Source organism: Mobula hypostoma, chromosome 19, assembly GCF_963921235.1.
Source record: "Mobula hypostoma chromosome 19, sMobHyp1.1, whole genome shotgun sequence".
Taxonomy (NCBI): domain Eukaryota; kingdom Metazoa; phylum Chordata; class Chondrichthyes; order Myliobatiformes; family Myliobatidae; genus Mobula; species Mobula hypostoma.
The window spans coordinates 16,316,712-16,339,236 of NC_086115.1; the positions used below are offsets into that span (position 1 = coordinate 16,316,712).

Consider the following 22,525-nt stretch of genomic DNA (forward strand, 5'->3'; position numbering starts at 1 on the left):
AACCCTGGCAATTCTGGACAATGTTTCTCACCCTCTGCATGCTACCTTGGCTGAACAGAGGAGCACTTTTAGTAATAGACTAAGACAATTGCACTGCTCCAAAGAGCGATATATGAGGTCATTTTCACCCTCGGCTATTAGGCTCTATAATGAGTCAATCTATAGCCAGGGAAGTGATGACCCCCTCCTGTTAGACTGAGGTAACTTATTTTTTATTCTTTCTTACTTCTCTTTTAATATTTGTATATCTATGCACTTGTAATGCTACTGTGACACTGTAATTTCCTTTGGGATCAATAACATATCTATCTATCTATTCTGGGCATCTTGAACAGGGGCATCAAAGTAGCTGCTCATTCAACCAAACGAGTCCAACCTAGCATTTTCAAATGTGACATAACTAGTCTCAATACTCTGTCACCAAAAACCTGTACACTCTACCCATTTACCTCGAATTTATTCACACTGCCATCTTGAACAACACATTCCAGATTGCAATATTACATTCCTTCAGTATTGCAGTCCCTCTCCGAGCCTCGGCCTTTTCCGTACACACAAAATAATCTGCAGATGCTGGGGTCAAAGCAACACTCACAGCACGCTGGAGGAACTCAGCAGGTCGGGCAGCGTCCGTGGAAACGATGAGTCAACGTTTCCACGGATGCTGCCCGACCTGCTGAGTTCCTCCAGTGTGTTGTGAGTGGCCTTTTCTGTACCCTCCTTTCTCTACCCTCCCTCTCTCACCACTTTCCCTTTGTCTGTTCCCCCTCTCTCCATCCTCTCTATCTCACCATCCATCTTTCTTGCTCTTCCCACTTTCCTTCTCTCTGCCCCTTCTTTCCATTTTTACTTTCTCTCTCTGTTTTCTCTCTCCATTCTTCTCTTTCAGTCATTTTCCCTCTCACTATCCCTCTATCCTTCCTTCTCTGCTTTCTCTATCCCCCTTCTCCTTCTCTCCATCCTTCTGTCTTTCTCTCCCCACTTTCTCTATCTCTATTCCCCCTTCTCTCCAGCCTCTCTCCACCTCTTTCTCTCTCTGGTGATAGATAAAGTGGGCAGCCATCGCCTTTTTCCCAGGGAGGATACAAGAGGGTATAATTTTAAGGTGATTCAAGGAAAGTATATGGAGGATGTTGGAGGTAGGTTTTGGTTATAAAACCTGTGTGTGTGGAACACAGTTTTGGTAGAGGCAAACACATTTAAGATGGCCACATGGAAGGTTGAGAAATGGAGGGATATCTTCTGCACAGGAGTGAAGGGTCGGATTGATTGTGGAGTAGGTTTATATGCAGTATATCAGAACTACACCATGAGCTGAAGGACCTGTACTGTGCTGTACAGTTCTACGTTCTATCCCACACGCCCCCACCCACTCATTTTCTATCTCAACCCACTCTCCATTCCCCTCTATCACCCACCCCCTTTTTCCGGCACCCAATTCCTGTTTTCCGAGGCAACTCTCCCTCCCCACCGTCACCTTATCTGCACTGAGGAGAAAACTCTCGGCTTCCCCACTCTCTCCACATAACTAAAGCCTCGCACCTCTGTCTCCGTGGCAGTTAATCACAGGATGAACCTTCAACTTTCAGCAGGCCCCCCGTAGTCTATGCAAATGAGTTTGAGCAGCAGGAGGTGAAGACAAATAAGGAGTTTAGGGGGAGGAAGGTTGGAGAGAGAGTTTAACAAATGGCTGTAATTTTATAACCAATCCTCTCAACTCTGCTGGGTAACATTGGTGTAGGCACCCAGGGCCGATAATGATGACAGCACCGGCAGTTTCCTTGAGTAACTGTACAGGCTGAGGTTAAAGCCCAGGCCATCGAAGGGTCTTATAACTGCCAGCACGTCAGGAATGGAGTTTTAGCATAGACCATGTGAGAGGATTCAATCCAAATTCTGCACTGTCTTCTGTTTATTAAAGGCAAAATACAGCAGGTAATTTCACTCCTGGGAACCAAAACACCAGCATCAGTCTCTTTAGTTGTCAGAAACCTTATTCAGTGTTATATAGCGATGTCAGGCCCTGGTTCAACAGGGACGGGCAGTGTACTGAATAAACCCAGGCAGAGAGGGCAGAGAGGGGGAGAGAGGGGGAGAGAGGGACAGAGAGGAGAGAGAGAGAGGGGAGAGAGGAGAGAGAGGGGGAGAGAGGGGGAGAGGGGGAGAGAGGGAGAGGGGGAGAGAGGGGGAGAGAGGAGAGAGGGGGAGAGAAGGGGAGAGAGGGGAGAAAGGGGACAGAGAGAGTGGGGGGAGAGAGAGAGAGGTGGGGGAATGTAAGGCAAGAGAGATGAAGGGCAACAAAGAGAGAGTGAGAATGGGGAAGGGAAGGTGAACAAAAGGGTGGGTACTAAAGTGGGGAGGAGAAGGGGAAGAGGGAAGAGAAGGGGGAAGAAAAAGGAGGAGAAGGAGGGGAAGAGGAGGAAGAGGAGAGGGAAGAGAAGAGGGAGAGGGAAGAGAAAGGGGAAGAAAAAGGAGGAGAAGGGGGGAAGAGGAGGAAGAGAAGGGAGAATGGGAAAAGGGGGAAGATGGGGAAAGAGGAAGAGAGAGGAAAGGGGAGGAAGAGAGGGGGAAGAGAATGAAAGGGGGAATTGGGAGAAGAGAAGCAAAAGAGAGGGGAACAGATGGGGAAAGAAAGGGGAAGAGAGGGAGGAAGAGGAGAAGAGGTGGAATAGTGGGGAAGAGAGGGGAAGAGTGACAAAGGGGGAAGTGGAAAGAGGGGAAGAGAGGGGGAAAGTAGGGAAATGGGGAAGGGGATACAGAAAGGGAATAGAAAGGGGATAAAGAAGAGGTACAGAAAGGTGAAACAGGGGAAAAGAGTGGGGAGGAGAGAATGGGAAGGGGGAATAGTGGGGGTGAGAGAGAGGAAGGGAGGATGAATGGGGGTGAAGAGGGTGGGGATGAGAGTGGGAAAAGGGGGTGGAAGAGACAGGAGGAAAAGAGTAAGGATGAGAGGGGGGGAAGGAAAATAGAGGAAGAGGGGTGATAGAGATGGGGAAATAATGCCATTTTGTATGCATTCCTTCCTTTCCTCTCAGCTTATGAACACTATCTCACTACGGACACTACCTCACTACAGACACTATGTCACTACGGACACTATCTCACTACGGACACTATCTCACCACAAACACTACCTCGCTATTCCTCTTTCACAGTATTTGCTTATTTTTATTGTAACTTATAGTACTTCTCTTGTCTTGCTCTGTATCGATGCTACAAAGCAACAAATCTCACAACCTATGTCAGTGACCTGATTCTGATTCTGATCCGTGCACCTAGAAAAACACAAGGTAGTTAGTGTAACATCTGCCGGTGGGAAATTGTTAGAAACTGTTATTAAATTCAGCATTTAGGAGGTAAGCAGGCAAAGACAATGTGGTTTAGTGAAATGGAAGTTACATTTGACCCAGTTGTTGGAGATCTTTGGAGAAGTGACAGGCAATGTGAATACCAGGGACCTGGTGGATGTTTTATACCTAGGTTTCTGGAAGGAAGTTGATAAGTTGAAGGATCAGAGGTTGGAGTAGAAAGTAACAGCTCTGTGGGCGGGAGGGGGTGTGTTGGCGAGGAGGGAGGATGGGCAGGCTAGCACAAAGTAGAGAGTGGGCATAAATTAGCAGAGACTCAAGAGACTGCAGGTGGTGTAATCTGGAGCAGAAGAAAATAAGTTGCTGAAGAAATGCAACGGGTCATGCAGTATTTATTGAGGGGTGGGGAATGGACACTCAACGTTTCAGGTCAAGACACTTCATCAGGACTGAAAGATGGAGGAAGGCAGACATGAATTATAAACATGAGAGATTCTGCAGATGCTGGAAATCCAGAGTAACCCAGTAAAAATAAATGCCAGAAGAACCACCGGAGAGGAACGAACAGAGTGTAATGAGGGGTCTTGGACTGAATCATTGACTGTTTTGTAGATGTACTTTATAGATGCTGCCTGACCTGCCGAGCTCCCCCAGCATTCTGTGTTACTATGAACATGGCTCCAAGAGGACCACGACCTTGTTGTAGAGTTTGGAGGCCTCAATGGTCCAGTGACCTATGTTGGTTTGAGTCAAGTCTTTATGCATTGACTCTTGGGAGGGTCAGCCATGCCAAACAGGTCAAAGGGTAGTGGCCAGGCTAAGAGTGGTCCAACAGTCCTCCAGCTTTGGGGGTTCACATCAGGGCTAACAACCCTGAGTGGTAAAACAAAATGGTTATGGAAACAGCAATGAAGAATCCTTCTGCATCTGAGAGTGACGGTATTCCTGAGTCTCCACCCGGGGCTTGTATGACTGGTAGTAGTGAAAACTGAGAGGAAGCGGCTGACACGATGAAGGAGGCCCTGGACACCGCCAGAGGTGGAGGTGTAACGGGCAGTAGCACACGACAAACTTCATCGAGTTATTTTCTGTTTGGCAAGATATAATGAGTGGTGCTAACTACACTTTACAGAGTCACGCAATCAGGCCCTTCCGCTCATCACATCCACACTGACCAAGATGTCTACCTGAGCTAATCCCACGTTCGACCCATATCCCTCTCAAGCTTTCCTATTCACGTCCAAGCGTCTTCTAAGCCTTGTGATTGTATCTGTCTCTACCACTGCACCTGGCAGCTTATTCCATCTACCTACCGTCCTCTGTGTGAGAAACTTTAACGTTCAAAGTTCTAGCGTAGCAGCTAGTATAAAGTTTTACAACATAAGTGATTTGGGTTCAATTCCTGCTGGTGTCCGTGAGGAGTTTGTACTTGCTTACTATGACTGTGTGAGTTTCTTCTGGGTGCTCTGGTGTCCTCCTGCATTCCAAAGAAGGGTTATAACCTGTGGACATGACACACTGGTACGGAAAGAATGGCAACACTTACAGGCTGGCCCCAGTACATATTCCGACTGTGTGGGTCAATGACACAAATGATGCATCTCATGGTATGTTTCGATGTTTCGATGTAAATGTAACAAATAAAGCCAATCTTTAATCCTTTTTCATGTTTGCAATTAGGGGATCATTGGGAATATTTTCATTTGTTGTTAGGGGGATCTCGGGAAGTTATGCTTCATTGTACTGAGACCACATCTGTGTTGGTTTTCCTTAAGGAAGGGTTTTCTGATACATTGGGACTATTTCAGCAAAGGTTTATTTAGATTTATTTGGAGATACAGTACAGTAACAGGTACTTCCAGCCTAACAAACCCATGCCACCCAATTATACCCATGTGGCCAATTAACCCTCCAAGTGGACCACAACCTTGTCGTCGGGTTTGGAGGTTTGCGTGCCTCAGTGACCCAGGGAGCGATGTTGGCTGGAGTCACAGGCTTTACACTTTGGTTGCTGGTGGGGTCACCCATGCCAAGCAGATCAAAGGGTAGAGGCCAGACCAAGAGAGGTCAAACAAAACTGTTACAGTTTTGGCCTGCAGCCATTGGCACTCGGCTCAGCACTGAACTTATTCTGTGGCTGTGGACTCACTTTGGGAACTCTGTGTTCATGTTCTGTATATTATTTGTTTACTTTTTAATTGTTTGCACGATTTGTTCTTTTCTCACACACTGGATTTGATAACCTTTGTGCTGTGAGGTTTTTCACGGATTTGATCATGTTTCTTTTTGTTTTGTGGCGGCCTGCAAGGAGATGAACTGCAAGGTTGTGTATGTTATACATAACTTCGATAATAAATGTACTTGGAACTCATGTATCTCTCTACGGATGCAGCCAGTTCCTGGTCACTGCTGGTGATGTGGTCGGTCACTGTTACTTACCCCGATCAGTCCTACCACCACTTCGATGACCCCTGTGCCTACGGTGATGTACTGGATGTATGTCTCCGGAATCCCAGCGTGCTCGAATATGCTGCTGGTGTAGAACCAAATCTGAAACACAAACAGATACACTAGCAAACTGCATCAGCGAATTTGCGGATGACATCAAGATTGGTGGTGTAGTGGACGGTAAGGAAGACTCTCCAAACTTGCAGCGGGATCTGGACCAGCTAGGAAAATCGGCTGCAAAATGGCAGGTGGAATTTAAAGTGGGCAAGTGAGGGGTGTTGCTCTTTGGGAGGGCCAACCAGCGTGGAACTTACACTGTAGGTGGCAGGGCACTGGGGAGTGCGTTAGAACAAAGGGATCTAGGAATACAGATCCATAATTCCTTGAAAGTAGTGTCACAGATAGATAGGGGGATTTTGGGACACATTGGCCTACGTAAATCAGAGTATGGAGTGCAGGAGTTGGGATGTTATGTTGAACTTGTATCAGATGTTGGTGAGGCCTAATTTGGAGTATTGTGTGCAGATCTGGTCACCTACATACAGGAAAGATATCAATAAGATTGAAAGAGAACAGAGAAAACTTACAAGGATGTTGCCAGGACTTGAGGATCTGAGTTACAGACAAAGATTGAGTAGATTAGGACTTTTGTTCCCTGAGCGAAGGAAATGAGGGGAGATTTGATAGGGGTATACAAAATTATGAGGGGGATAGATGGAGTAAATGCAAGCAGGCCTTTTCCACTGAGGTTGGGCGAGACTAGAACTAGAGGCGATAGGTTAAGGGTGAAAGGTGCAATATTTAAGGGGAACCTGAGGGGGAACTTCTTCACTCAGAGGGTGGTGAGAATGTGGAACGAGCTGCCAGTGGAAGCGGTGGATGCAGGCTTAATTGCGACATTTAAGAGAAGTTTGGATGAGTACATCGTTGGGGGGTGGGGGGAATGTTGTGGAGGGCTAACTCCATGATCTGCCTGCAGGTCAGACCACTCTGAAAATCAACGTGCAGAGCCTGGGTGTGAGTGTTCACGCCTGCCCCATGCTAGGGAATGGTGTGCGACTGTGTGTGGCACCCTCCTCACACTCACCACTCTGGGCATAGTACTCACTCTCCATGGTTCAGCTCGTGGTCTACTCCCCAGCTGCTGGCGGAGGTCAAAGTCACCCCCTACAGACTCTGGAAGACGCATCCACACCCCGCTTCCCCATGAGCAGTGAGCTCCCAACCGTCACCACTCTGAGGGGTCTTGACCTGAAATGTTGACTATTAATTTCCCAGTGAAGATGCTGCCAGAGCCACTGGGTTTCCCCAGTTTCTGGTTTTTAGCTGTGTCACTGCTGTCTATAACACTTAACTCACATTTACCCATTGTATCTGAGACTCATATCTGTGGCACTTGGCACCCACTAAATCTCTCTCTAAACCCATCCTAACTTGGTCCATCCATCACCACCCAGCTGTTGTAGTCCCACTCTCCCCACCTCCATCTGCCCATCATCCCTCCTCACCTGGATCCACCCATCACCTCCCTGTCTCTGTCACTATTCCCACTCTCCCCTCCTCCACCTGCCCATCACCTGGATCCACCATCACCTCCCTGTCTCTGTCACTATTCCCACTCTCCTCTCCTCCATCTGCCCATCATCTAGATCCACCATCACCTCCCTGTCTTTGTCACTATTCCCACTCTCCCCTCCTCCACCTGCCCATCACCTGGATCCACCATCACCTCCCTGTCTCTGTCACTATTCCCACTCTCCTCTCCTCCATCTGCCCATCATCTAGATCCACCATCACCTCCCTGTCTCTGTCACTATTCCCACTCTCTGCTCCTCCATCTGCCCATCACCCCTCCTCACCTGGATCCACCTATAACCTGCAAACTCTTGCTCCATCCCTTCCCTTCATCTGCATATACTGGCTATCTCCCCTCTGTCTCCCACTCCATAGAGATTAGCAGTCTGCTCTACAGCACTGCTGTCCAAAAGGAGTTTGTGACCGTGTGGGCTTCCTCGAGGTGCTCTGCTTTCCTCCACATTCCAGCGAGGTGTGGGTTAGGGTTAGCAAATTGTGGGCAAGCGATATTGACGCCAGAAGAGTGGCGGTACTTGCGGGCTGCCCCCAGCACAGCCTCGGACTGTGTTGGTCATTGATGCAAAACAATGCATTTCTCTCTATGTTTTGATGTATGTGTCATAAATAAAGCCAATCTCTTATCTTTAAGTCTTTAGATGAAGGGTCTCGTCATAAAACATTGACTGTCCACTTCCCTCCACGGATGCTGCCTGACCTGCTGAGTTTTTCCAGCCCTTTGAGTGTTGTTGACTTTGCCTACTTCCATCAAACCTCCCCCCCCACCCGACCTTCCTCATGCTGAGAGCCCTGTCTTCTCCCGCCAAACCCTGCAGTTCATATCACATCCTTGGAACCCTCCTTTCCCTTTCTGGGATCCTTGTGGCAACCAGAATTGAATAGAGTCCTCCAGTTGTGGGCAAACTAGCCTTCCGGACCGGTCCCATTTAACGTCCCTGTGCCTCGAATCTTGCCCCCACTCGTGAATCTCAGATGCCATTGGCAAGGTCTCTGCCCCACTCACCGCATCGATCCCAGAGAGCTGCATGCCAATGTTGATCACCATGGTGGATGCCAGCTGCCAGCGTACAGACCCATCAGTCAGGAGCTGCCAAACGGTGACAGTTTCCAGGGACACCAAGGACAGCTGCTCTTCCTGCATCTCCTCAATTTCTGCCTGGACATTCACATTGTAGTTACTCCGGTACCACATCAGGGCTGGAGGGGGTGACAGTGGAGAAATTGCATGACCTTTCAATGTCTCCAGCTGGTATATTGTCCATTCCTTTCACCCTCCCCTGGCCTCCTAGTCTCTGCCACTCCTGGAGCACCAGAAAACCAGAGCTCACAGTGGCTGGGTACATTGGTAAGGACAAATTTACAGAATTGTGTGCATTTCTGGGAAGATGTCAATATTACCTACAGGAATTTAATAGGAATAAGTTAGGACTTTATTTTTTGGAGTATAGGAGAATGATGGGATGTTTGACAAAGATACAAAGTTATTTGGGGCATAGATAGGGTAAATGCAAACAGGCTTTCCCCCCTCAGAGACTAGAACTGGAGGACATACATTTAGGGTGAAAGGTGAAATAGTTAAGGGCACTCTGAGGGGGAAAGTCTTCACTCAAAGGATGTTGAGTGTGGAATGAGTTGCAGCGGAAGTGGTGGATGTGGGGTCAATTTCAACATTTAAGAGAAATTTGGATAAGTACATGGATGGGAGGGGTACGGAAGGTTATGGTCCAGGAGAGGTCAACAGAACTAGACAGTTTGTCACGGACTAGATAGACTCAAGGGTTTGCTTTTGTGCTGTGGTTCTCTCTGACTCCGTGACTCAACAGCCCAACATGGCTTGCCTTCAGCTGGAGCCACACCTCCACGGCATTAGGTGCTGGCCATGATGGTGAAGCCTACATGAAATTAGCCTGCACCTACTGCCATGGGGATGCAGATCCAGACGAAGGCGAGCAGTCTTGGGCTGTCACAGAACCATAGAGCACTACAGCACACAAACAGGCCCTTTGGCCCATCTAGTCAGCAACAAATTATTATTCTGGATGGGAGGGGCATGGAGGGCTTTGATCTAGGTACAGGTCAATCGGATCAGGCAGAATAACAGTTTATCACCAATTAGATGGGCCAAAGGGCCTGTTTCTGTGCTGTAGTGCTCTTTGGTTCTGTGACTCTACGACAGGGATGGTGGCAGAGAGTCCGGGAAGGTACCATAATGCCAGGACAAGCCATAGATTACAGCATTGTGCTGGGGATGTTGCTGAAACCACGGCCAGTTCTCGACACCCTTCCCTTGGATACACTGAGAGCCTTGTTGGTTCAAACAGTCACACATCTGCCAGGCCAGGTGAGGGCAGCAGATTGCCGTCCCTGAAGGACCTTGCCAAACCTGATGGGCTTTTATGACGACCCCTCAGTTTCAACATCTACAAGTGAGGCTTTCTTTCAAAAAAAATGCGTCTAGTTTTTTATCGTGTTAAATTTAAACATTCTCATTGCTGTTGTGGGACTTGAAGCCAGGCCGCTAGACTCTTCATCTGGTTATGTAAGCATTAGGTTATCCTACCCTCACTCAGGCGAGTCTCATGTGAAGGGCAAATGTGAGGTATCACCTTTGGGAAAGAAAAGCTTGGGTAGAGAACATAAGATCCAGATGGGCTTAAGAGGCAAAGGATCGTGGAAGAAGAAACACGGTGACCCAAGGTAAATATCCTGGTGCAACTATTCTGCCCAAGAGCACAAGAAACTGCAGAGACTTGTGGACATCACTGAGATCATCCCCTCCCTCGCCCGACTTCTTGCTGCCTCGGTAAAGCAGACAGCATTATCACCCAACTATCCCTGTCATTCTCTCTTCTCCCCACCTCCATTGGCTGGAAGATACAAAAGCCGAGGCTACCCAGCTCAAGGGCAGTTCCTGCTCCACTGTTGTAAGGCTTTTGATACATTATCAAGTGAACACTTTATCTCCAAATGTCTGGAATTCAGAAGAATGAGAGGAGATTTTATAGAAACATAAAATTATGAAAGGGATAGATAAGATAGAGGCAGGAAAGTTGTTTCCACCAGTAGGTGAGACTAGAACTAGGGGACATAGCTTCAGGATTCAAGGGAGTAGATTTAGGACGGAGATGAGGAGGAACTGCTTTTCCCAAAAGCTGGTGAATCTGTGGAATTCTCTGCCCAATGAAGCAGTGGAGGCTACCTCAGTAAATATATTTAAGACAAGGTTGGATAGATTTTTGCAAAGTAGGGGAATTAAGGGTTATGGGGAAAAGGCAGGTAGGTGGAGATGAGTCCATGGTCAGATCAGCCATGATCTTATTGAATGGCGGAGCAGACTCGATGGGCCAGATGATCCTATGTTCTTGTAATGGACTTTGCTCTTTATTTGTCCACTGTTGGGCACGTGGCCAAGTGGTTAAGGTTTCGACGTGCATATGACAAATACAGCTAATTTAGTCTCAGGCAAGTAGTGATCCGATGGGAGGGCAGAGGATAAAAACTTTTCACTCTATTGTATTACATGTGACAATAACAAGCCGATTCCAATACTGGTACAGGTAAAGCACCAGGGTGAATCTAAAGAGCAAAAAGTAAAGAGGTCAGGCTATAGCAGAGCTGAGAGGTACCTGTGTACAGTCCTACTCTATAACAGTCCACCCAGGGAGTTCAAAGTGAGATATGCAAAGCTGATAGCAAAACTACAACGTTCTGGCAGACAGGCCAAAAGACCTGTTTATATGGAAAGATTGAATAGGTTAGGACTTCATTCCTCGGAACGTAGAAGATTGAGAGGCGATTTGATAGAAGTATACAAAATTATGAGGGGTATAGATAGGGTAAATGCAAGCAGGCTTCTTCCACTGAAGTTGGGTGGGACTATAGCGAGGGTTAAGGGTGAAAGTGCAAAGTTTAAGGGGAACATGAGGGGAAGGTTCTTCAGTCAGTGGGCTGTGAGAGTGTGGAATGAGCTGCCAGCACAAGTGGTGCACGTAAGCACGATTTCCACATTGAAGGGAAGTTTGGATAAGTATATGGATGGTAGGGCTATGGAGGGCTATGGTCCAGGTGCAGTCGATGGGAGCAGGCAGTTTAAATGGTTTGAATAGTCTAGATGGGCTGAAGGGCCTGCTTCTGTGCTATGACTCCTGTGCTGTAGTGCTCTATGACTCTATGATTGGTGGGGGGAGCTCAAACAGAGAGTGGTGGGTCACCATTAGTCCTCTAGGATTCGAATAGGGAGTTCAGGAGAGAGCTCTCTCCTCCGTGAGCGGCGGTAATGTGAAATACGTCCACAGGGAGACAGCAGAGAGAGGAGGTGAGGAGAGGTGGGGAAGAGACTTGGATGAGGAACAGGAGCTCACAGCTGAGGACCTGTGGACGGGGCCTGCCCAGTACACTCTGTGACCCCTACCACTGAGAGGGAGCCAATTCAGCCCAGTGGGCCTCTGCCATCTCACAGGGCAAACTCATCGATCTCCCCACCTTCCTAAAAATTCTACCACCCACTGGGGACAACTTACAGCAGACAATTAATGCTCCAACCCACATGCCTCAGAAAAGTGGGAAGGAACCAGAGCACCGGGGGAAAACCCATGTGGTCACGGGGGGAACCCGTCGACTCCACATAGTCAGCACCAGAGGTCAGGATCGAACCCAAGTCTCTGGAGCTGTGAGACAGTGGCTCCATCCGGGGTGTCACCGTGCAGTGCTGACGTAATGTGTCACTGGAATGGAGGGCTGCAGGTCGCGTTCCCGACCGGGGCTGAATTACTGGACGGGTGTCACTGGGAAGTCACAACGATCTCAGGTGGTTCAGCACTAGGGGAAGTCCATCCACGTTCCAGTAACAACGCCAAGTCACTCCTGTTGCCATTTCATCCCCACTCCCTCTCACTGCTTTCCTTACCTCTCCCCTCTTCCCACCAGCTTCATACCTTTGACTGTGGCAGAGTGGTCCTTCTTCTGAATCATCAGGTACCGTGGACTCTCCGGGAACAAAGGCAGGAAGAAGAGCTCAAACAGGGCTGGCACAATAATGAGGGAGAGCAGCAGAGGCCAGTGCTGCTCCTGGAAGAGCAGCAGACAGATTTAGATTATGAGGACACTCAGTCCTCCTTTATTGTCATTTAGAAATGCATGCATGCATTAAGAAATGATACAATGTTCCTCCAGAGTGATATCACAAAAAAAGGAACGTTGTATCATTTACTGGAGACGGATAGAGGGAGAGAGAAAGATAGAGAGAAGGAGAGAAGGAGGGAGGGAGAGTTAGAGAGAGGGAGGGAGAGATAGAGAAGATGGAGGGAGAGAAAGAGGGAGGAAGAGGGGGAGAGAGAGTAAGGGAGTAAGGGAAAGGGAGGGAGTGACAGTGGGAGGGAGAGGGGGTGAGAGGTTGAGAAAGAGAGAGTGAGAGAGAGAGGGGAGAGAAAGAGAGGGAGAGGAGAGAGAGCAAGAAAGGGAGAGAGAGGGCGAGGGAGAGAGGGAAGGAGAGACAGAGTGGGAGACAGAGAGTGATAGAGGGAGAGACAGAGGGAGAGAAAGGGGGAAAGGGGGTAGAGAGAGTGGAGGAGGAAGAAAAATAGAAAGGGAGAGAGTGAGGGAGGGAGGGATGGGGAGAGGGAGGAAGCAGGAAAGGAGAGAGGGAAGGGAAAAAGGGAAGGGGAAGAGGGAAGGAGGACAGGGCAGGAGAGAGGGAAGGGTAGAGGGAAGGGTAGAGAGAGGGGAGAGAGGGAAGGGTAAAGGGGAGAGGGAAGGGATAGAGGGAGGGGGAGCGGGAAGGGGTAGAGGGAGGGGGAGAGGGAAGGGGTAGAGGGAGGGGGAGAGGGAAGGGTAGAGGGAGGGGGAGAGGGAAGGGGAGAGGGAAGGGGAGAGGGAAGGGGTAGAGGGAGGGGGAGAGGGAAAGGGAGAGGGAAGGGGAGAGGGAAGGGGTAGAGGGAGGGGGAGAGGGAAGGGGAGAGGGAAGGGGAGAGGGAAGGGGAGAGGGAAGGGGTAGAGGGAGGGGAGAGGGAAGGAGGAGAGGGAAGGGGAGAGGGAAGGGGGAGAGAGAAGGGGAGAGGGAGGGCGAGAGGGAAAAGGGAAGGGGTAGAGGGAAGGGTAGAGGGAGGGGGAGAGGGAAGGGGGAGAGGGAAGGGTAGAGGGAGGGTAGAGGGAAGGGGAGAGGGAAGGGTAGAGGGAGGGGGAGAGGGAAGGGAAAAAGGGAGGGGAGGGAGGGGTAGAGGGAGGGGAGAGGGAAGGGGAGAGGGAAGGGGGAGAGAGAAGGGGAGAGGGAAGGGGTAGAGGGAAGGGGGAGAGGGAAGGGTAGAGGGAAGGGGAGAGGGAAGGGTAGAGGGAAGGGTAGAAGGAGGGGAGAGGGAAGGGAGAGAGGGAAGGGTAGAGGGAGGGTAGAGGGAAGGGGGAGGGGGAAGGGGAGAGGGAAGGGGAGAGGGAAGGGTAGAGGGAGGGAAGAGGGAAGGGGAGAGGGAAGGGGTAGAGGCAGGGGGAGAGGGAAGGGGAGAGGGAAGGAGAGAGGGAAGGGGGAGAGGGAAGGGTAGAGGGAGGGGGAGAGGGAGGGGGAGAGGTTAGGGGAGAGGGAAGGAGAGAGGGAAGGGTGTGAGAGAGTGGATGAGATGGATGCTGTGTATCTAATATTTCAGTAACTGTGTGATATTGTAAATATTTTGTTTGATTAAACAATCTTTTTTGTCCACACAATTCATTATGGGTTCTATGAAAAAGTACCTGAATGGCACACTGCCCCACCAGCTCGTGAGCATGCACCTCACTAAAAGTAAATTGAAGTAGACACATTCATCTCCAGGTTCTCCGTGTTTTTCTTTCAATTAATTTTGGAGTTACAAAACATAACATGGCAACAAGGAAGTTTTAAAGATGGACCCGAGATGGCTACCTACCTGTTGAAGAGTAGTGCATCTTTTCTTCAGAAGTAAGAGGGTGAGAGAGAGACGTTCAAGTCAAAAAAAAAAAGCACGGCACATTTTCTTCTTTGGAAAGGGGAGAAAGATGGTCAAGATAAAAAAAGGCAGAAATTGGATGAAATTCACGGGTTCATGGCAGTGAGTACCGGGTGATAATGATTATAAATTAAAAAAACACAGAAATGGCTGTCTACTTTGGAAAGATAGTCATGTTTGATTGCACTAAAGAAAGTGGCTGATATATACTGAAAGTATTTTGAAGCAAATGGAAAAGCCATTGAGAAACAAGTGGTAGTTTTGCTACTTGCAATAGGTGGAAAGGCAAACAGTTTGCTTAGAAATTTAACAGCTCCGACCAAACCAGCCAAAGTTAGCTTTGGCGATATCGTGAAAATAATGCAGGAACATTACTTTCACAATATCCAAAAACATTATTGATTGCAGAACGCTTTGGGTTTCGTAAATAGAATCAAAAGGTAGGGGAGTCCATTTCAGCTTACAGGCCAGATTGAAGAGATTCTGAGCATTCTGAGGTCAGTGATGGGCTTAATGATGCACTGAGAGATCATTTAGTTTGTAGAGTCTTACAAGAAAGCATTCTAAAATGCCTCCTGACTGAAGCATAACTCACATTTAAAAGAATGGTTGAAAATGCTGTTTCAATGGAAACTGAGATGCAATTGGGTTGCAGTCAGGAATAAAAATGAATGCGAACCAAATTGCAGTGTCTAAGCAGAAAGCAGCCAGGCCAAACAAAGTATGTTACCATTGTGGCAGAGGCTCACATACACCAGACCAATGCAGCCTTAAAGGCAAAACTTGCAGAAAATGCAACGAAGTGGAACACGTATAAAGAGCATGTTGGGCAAACAAAAATATATTGATTGCACAAGGCAGAGAAGAAGATAAAAAGTCAAGTTGCAGTTTCAAAAAGAGTACTAATCTTCATGCTGTCGTTGACAAATCTGATAATGATGAGAGTGACGCAGGGCTGAGTAGCCATGAGATTTACAAAATGAAAATGAACAAGAGACAAGCAATATGGCTTACATCAGAAGTGAATGGAAAGTTAATTAAAATGGAATTGGACACCCGCTCAGCTGTTTCAGTCATTCCACAAAATTAGTCTGAAGGCATTTCAAAGATACTGACTGAAGCCTGCAAATATCCAACTGAGAACTTATACTGGAGAAAAGATAACTCCTGTGGGAATGACATGTGTAACAATGAAATACAACAACCAACAAGCTACATTGGACTTGTATGTGTTTAAAGCAGGATGGACATCAATGTGTGACTATGATTGGCTGAGACAACTCCAACTTAATTGGAGATCCATCCATTTGCATGCCATGTCCCCTGTAGTAGAGTCAGCTGAAAGCAGATTGAGAAATGCACCGGATGATGTCACAGTAGTGTTCAAGCACGCCAATGGAGAGCTCAAACATATCAAAGGTAAAATAGTGTTAGATAAAAATGCCTCACCCATGTTTTACAAAGCCCATCCAGTTCCTAATACCATCCATGATAAAGTAGCCACTGAGCTAGATCATATGGAGGCTGAAGGAATTCTTTCCAAGGTTGAATAGAATCCATGGGCAATGGCAGTGGTCCCACTAGCCAGGAAAAATGGGTCTGTCAGGATCTGTGGTGATTTTAAGGTCACCATCAACTCAGTACTGAAAGTAGTTCGATACCCTCTGCCCAGAATAGAGGATATCTTTGCAAACCTTTCTGGAGGAAAACACTTCAGCAAAATGGACTTAGCTGAAGCCTACCTACAGATGGAGATGGAAGAAGAGTCCAAAGTGTTTCTCACAATTAGCATCTGTACCTGCACTCTTGCAGAAAGCAATGGACTAGATACAGTAAGGCTGCCCAGGCACACAGAATTACCTGCAAGGCATCATTGTTATTAATGAGGATGATAAGGGACACCTCCAAAATCTCAAGACAGTGTTAAAAAGATTAGAAGATTATGTGTTCTGGCACAACAAGTATGAATTCTTTAAACCAAGCATCCCTTACTGTGGTCACACTATTGACGCACAAGAATTACACACACACACACATGTGCTGAGAAAAGCCAAGCAGTGGTGGATGTCCCAAGGCCAAAGATCATGTCACAGGTGTAGTCCTTATTAGGATTTGTCAATTACCATAACAATTCCTGCCAAGCCTGGTTACTGTGCTTCATCCCTTGAACTCAGATTGGAAAAAATGGCAATGGACAAAGCAGTGTGAGGTGTCTTTCAAAAAGGCAAAGGAAATGGTGACGTCAGACACTGTACTCACACATTATGATCCATGTGTCTTCCAGTGAAGCTTGTCTGTTGTGCCTCGCCTTAGGTACAGTCACATATCAGGAATGACAGAAGTAAACACCCTGTAGCCTTTGCATCACGTTCCCTTACCGCTACAGAGAAAAATTATGCACAGATTGATGGAGAGGCCTTGAGTCTGGCTGGGGGTGTAAAACATTTCAACCAGTACCTGTCGAACTTAATGCCAGCCAATCGCAGGGCCGTGACTGCTATTCAGTAAGCCTGGACCTCTGGGTCAGTAGCTGTAACATGGAAGCAGGTTCGTGGGTTTGATGAGTGAGAGGTAAGTCACTGATCGTGTATGAACATATTAATTATTTGTTTACAAAGATAAAATATTCAACCAAACATCTAAGTCCCCCAAGTTACACAAACTGCAAAACTAGATATTCAACAAGCAGATATTTGGCTAAGAGTGTGCCTGGGCCCTTCTATATCTGCAGCATACTTTTTGAATGGTTCTTCAGCAGTGGTCATGACCTGAGTGCTTGGGGACAAAAGAAAAGAGGCAGAGCCTCCCGCATGTGCTGTTTTTATACCCCTGAGATGCCTGAAACTGGACACCCGTGGCACAAAAGACAACCAATAGGAAAGAGCTGCTGCATGCTTCAAATGGGCCAATTGATGACCAGCACAATAAAAGTAGCTTTTGACCAACAAGTAACCCAACACCCCCACATGACATATCACCCCTCGAAAGACGTGACTATGACCATTCGACCTTCAGATTATTATGACCCCTGTGAACATTCCACTAAACTATATATAAAACACAGAAGTATAATACCCACTACTGTAAACCTAATAGTCACCCCCCTCCCAGTGCACTATAGCAGTCCGCCAGCCTCCTGTCAGCCCAAAAGTTCAGCAGCTTTCCCCCAGAGTGTAATCACCAATGAGCTGGTCCCCCACTTAATCTTATCCACTGACTATGGAAAAGGACATTGGTGATTGTAGGGATGACTTATAGTGGATTGAAAAACTTGAACATTTAGATATTAAGGAAGAGGATGTGCTGGAGCTTTTGGAAAGCATCAAGTTGAATAAGTCACCATGACCGGACAAGATGCACCCCAGGCTACTGTGGGAGGCGAGGGAGGAAATTTCTGAGCCTCTGGCAATGATCTTTGCATCATCACTGGGGACGGGAGAGGTTCCAGAGAACTGGAGGGTTGCGGATGTTGTTCCCTTATTCAAGAAAGGGAGTAGAGATAGCCCAGGAAATTATAGACTAGTGAGTCTTACTTCAGTGGTTAGTAAGTTGATGGAAAAGATCCTGAGAGGCAGGATTTATGAACATTTGGAGAGGCATAATATGATAAGGAATAGTCAGCATGGCTTTGTCAAAGGCAGGTCGTGCCTTACGAGCATGACTGAATTTTTTGAGGATGTGACTAAACACATTGATGAAGGTAGAGCAGTAGATGTAGTGTATATGGATTTCAGCAAGGTATTTGACAAGGTACCACATGCAAGGCTTATTGAGAAAGTAAGGAGGCATGGGATCTAAGGGGACCTTGCTTTGTGGATTCAGAACTGGCTTGCCCACAAAAGGCAAAGAGTGGTTGCAGACAGGTCATGGAGGTCGGTGACCAGTGGTGTGCCTCAGGGATTGGTTCTGGGACCCCTACTCTTCGTAGTTTTTATAAATGACCTGAATGAGGAAGTGGAGGGATGGGTTAGTAAATTTGCTGATGACACAAAGGTTGGGGGTGTTGTGGATACTGTGGAGGGCTGTCAGAGGTTACAGCGGGACATTGATAGGAAGCAAAACTGGGCTGAGAAGTGGCAGATGGAGTTCAACCCAGGTAAGTGTGAGGTGGTTCATTTTGGTAGGTCAAATATGATGGTAGAATATAGTATTAATGGTAAGACTCTTGGCAGTGTGGAGGATCAGAGGGATCTTGGGGTCCAAGACCATAGGACACTCAAAGCTGCTGCAAAGGTTGACTCTGTGGTTAAGAAAGCGTACGGTGCATTGGCCTTCATCAATCATGGGACTGAGTTTAGGAGCTGAGAAGTAATATTGCAGCTATATAGGACCCTGGCCAGACCCCATTTGGAGTACTGTGCTCAGTTCTGATCGCCTCACTACAGGAAGGATGTGGAAACCATAGAAAGGGTGCAGAGGAGATTTACAAGGATGCTGCCTGGATTGGGGAGCATGCCTTATGAGAATAGGTTGAGTGAACTCAGCCTTTTCTCTTTGGAGTGGTGGAGAATGACAGGTGACCTGATAGAGGTGTATAAGATGATGACAGGCATTGATTGTGTGGATAGTCAAAGGCTTTTTTCCCAGGGCTGAAATGGCTAGCACGTGAGGGCACAGGTTTAAGGTGTTTGGAAGTAGGTACAGAGGAGATGTCAGGGGTAAGTTTTATACGCAGAGTGGTGAGTACGTGGAATGGGCTGCCGGCGACGGTTGTGGAGGTGGATATGATAGGGTCTTTTAGGAGACTCCTGGATAGGTACATGGAGCTTAGAAAAATAGAGGGCTATAGATAACTCTAGGTAATTTCTGAGGTAAGGACATGTTTGGCACAGCTTTGTGGGCTGAAGGGCCTGTATAGTGCTGTAGGTTTTCTATGTTTCTAGGGGAGACAGAGTTTACCCTTTTTACTGATTATCATCCGCTGGTGTCCATTTTCAATTCACAGAAAGGTGTTCCATGAACAGCAGCAACACAAATGCAGAGAGGGGCTCTCTTTCTTGAAGGACACATTTACAAGATCGAATTCACAAAGACGACTAATCATGGAAATGCTGATGGATTGTTCCATTTACCCTTGGAAAAGGAAATATCTAAAAAAATTTACAAAAAAGAACACTTCTCTTGGTGTATTCTTCCTAATGCAAATCCAGAATCTCAGTATTACAGCAGATGATCCAAAGGAAAACCGGAAAAGCCTGGTCTCAGGTCTACATGGCTACCCAAAACGTGCAGCAGAAATTCCAGTTACCCCATTTATACCAGTGCCAGGGGTTGCCTTAAGTGGGGATTCAGAGTTGTTGTCCAAACAAAGCTGAGGCCTAAAGTATTGGAGGAGCTACATGCTGGTCATCTAGGCATGGCCAAGATGAAAGCGTTGGCTCAAAGCTTTGTCCGGTGGTCTGCCATGCACTGGTTGGGATGCCAGCACATACAGAAGATGCCAAGAGTGGTGTCTCTTCATCTCTGGGAACGGCCAGCATTGCCCTGGCAGAGGATTCATGTGGATTTTGCTGGACCACTCCTGGGCACAAATTTCTTGGTAGCAGTAGATGCAGCTACAAAGTGGCCAGAAGTGTTCCCAATAGCCTCCACTACTGCCTTGCATTCTGCTGATGTGTTGAGAAGCCTCTTCTCAAAGACTTAGTGACACTGGACCAGTTTGTTGTAGAACAGTTTCAGTCATTCCTACAAATGGCTGGTGGAAAGGTAGGTCCAGAGCCTAAGGAATGCACTGTGAGCAATGTCAGAACACACTACACTGACACGGAATCACCAATTTCTTCCTTGCATATCACAGTGCAGCACCCCCCACAACCAACTACTCACCAGCTACACTGTTCCTGGGTTGTCCACTGCATTCACGCTTGGATCCTCCAAAAACCCAGTGTCAGAAGGAGGGTGCAGGACAAACAGCTGAGGCAAATTGAGAGCTCCTCCAACGAGGAGGTTTGATGTTTCACTCCTGGTAAAATAGTCTTGGCGAGGGACTGCAGGTATGATCAAAAGTGGGCACTCGGACACATTAAGAGCATTACTGGACCACTCTGCTATACAGTGGAAATTGCATCTGATATCATCTGGAGACTCCACATGAATCAGCTGGAGGAGCAGAGTCCATTTTTAGAGGAGAAATATGTTGGTAGCTGTCAGAGCCACTTCCTGCAGTCCCAGAGTCAACTCCTACAACCAGCACGGAGGAGGCAGGAGAACATGTAGTTGTTTCGCAGCTACAAGTCTCACCTGTCAAGCACAGTGATCCCCCTTGTCAGGAAAGACATTATCCCACAAGAGTAATAAATCCTCCACAGTGATTAAATCTGTAGGCCTGAATGGGACAATTTAAAATTTACTGAGCTGTGGATGCCTGTATATAGTAGTTGTATTATATAGTATACTGTGTATATAGTTGAGATGCATTCTATATTGAGTTGGAGTTTATAGCTAAACTGGGAGGAGTGTTATGTACTTAATATTTCAGTAGTATTTTATTGAAAATATATTGTTCGATTAAGCATTCTGGTTTGTTTAAATAACTCATTCCGGGTTATATGTAAAAGTACGTGAATGGCACAGGTCATAGGTGCTCAGCTCATTAAAAGTAAAGTGAGGTACACTTGTTTATTCCAGGGCTCTCTGTGCTTTTCTTTTGATTAGAGTGAGAGAGGGAGGGAAAGAGTGAGAGAGGGAGGGAAAGAGTGAGAGAGGGAGGGAAAGAGTGAGAAAGGGAGAGAAAGAGAGAGAGAATGGTTAAGAAAGAGAGAGAGGAGGGACAGGGGAGAACAATAGGAGAATATGTGTGAGAAAGATTCTTTCTTTCTTTTCTTTTTTCTTTCTTTTTAAATCTTTTTATTGAGTAAGTATACAAAAAAGGTAAGCCATATAAACATTAATACAATGTTAAAGTATAATAAAATTCCAAAAGATAACAATACCAAAAAGAAAATACTACAAACAATGTAATTTAAGCATAAGAAACCAAGATAACATAATAGTATACTAGATTTTATATATATCAATGGAAAAAAAAGAAAAAAAAACCCCCCCAAAAAAAACCCACCGTGCAACTAACTAAAAGCAAAGCAAAGCAATGGGCTAACTTGAAACCAAACAGAGTTAAACTTAAAATCACGTCCTCAATCCCGACCTCCATTAAAACAGTGAAGAAAAAACAAGAAGGGTAAATATTACATTAAATGAAAATATCGAATAAAAGGTCCCCAAATCTGTTCAAATTTAAATGAAGAATCATAAAGGTTACGAGAAAGATTCTAAGAGAGTTGGGGAGGGGGATGGAGAGAAACTGGGGAAAGAGGGAGAAAGGTTGGGAAAGGGGAAGAGTGAGAGAAAGAGAGAGTGGATAGAAAGATTAAATAATACAAAGAGAAAATAGAAAGAGGAAAAATGAAAGCGAAGGAATAAAAAGGAAACTAAAGAGGTAATACAAATGGCAGGTGAAAAAATGAGAGGAGGAAAATGATTAAAGGGAATATTGAAGGAAATTCCTGCAGAGGCCAGCTGAGATAAGGAGGGAACGTGTGGGTGAGCCGCTGGGGAAACAGTGCCGGAGGGTGGGGGAGGCTGGGCGTAAAGGGGCCGCGCAGTGAGCTTGGGAAGCGACTGGCTCATTAGCGGATCTTGGAAGTGTGCAGCACGCTACCCGCTGCTGTAGCTCAACAATACCTTGCACTTGTATAGCACCATTAATGGAGCAAATCCTTCCGGGAGCTTCTGGAACTAAGACCCAGCCACTGAACCGCACGTTAGACAAGTTCAGCCGGAGTGGGAGTGGGTTCCTGAGCCGCACGGTACAATGCTCTGCGCTACCGATGGCACCCGGGACTGGGATTTGCACTTTGCAGTGACCGAATCCTACCCACTCACTGTACTCTGGATGTGACTGCGTACAAATACGTACCTTTGGCCGGGCTCAGATTATCTCACCGACGCATTTTCGGGATCTGGGCTCTGGCAGCAAGACCGGAACTTACTGCAGACCCCCGACCAGGCTTGAGGCTTGGCGATGCTGCTCCCACAGAGCTGTTGTGGAGTGGGTTCTGGGGTTTAGACCCATTTCCAAAGGAGATGTACGGTAATCCCAAATCAGGCTGGTGAGATGGGGAGGGAACCTGTGGGAATGGTGACCCTGCTCCTGCCTTTCCCGGCAGTAGAGCTGGTGGGTTTGGGAGAGGCTGTTGGCGGAGCCTGGGTGAGTAACTGCGCTGCGGA

The 22,525-nt window shown here is 47.1% G+C and overlaps 1 protein-coding gene across 1 annotated transcript in view; it reads right to left on the reverse strand.

Annotated features, from left to right (window-relative positions):
• LOC134359117 (solute carrier family 2, facilitated glucose transporter member 5-like) overlaps positions 1-22,525 on the reverse strand; it is a 50,461-nt gene that overhangs the window by 18,977 nt on the left and 8,959 nt on the right. The window contains exons 6-8 of the mRNA XM_063072086.1: positions 12,284-12,416; positions 8,353-8,546; positions 5,748-5,858 (exon numbers count right to left, since the gene is read on the reverse strand). Of these exons, the coding sequence (XP_062928156.1) occupies positions 5,748-5,858; positions 8,353-8,546; positions 12,284-12,416 (438 nt within the window). The remainder of the gene's footprint in view (positions 1-5,747; positions 5,859-8,352; positions 8,547-12,283; positions 12,417-22,525) is intronic.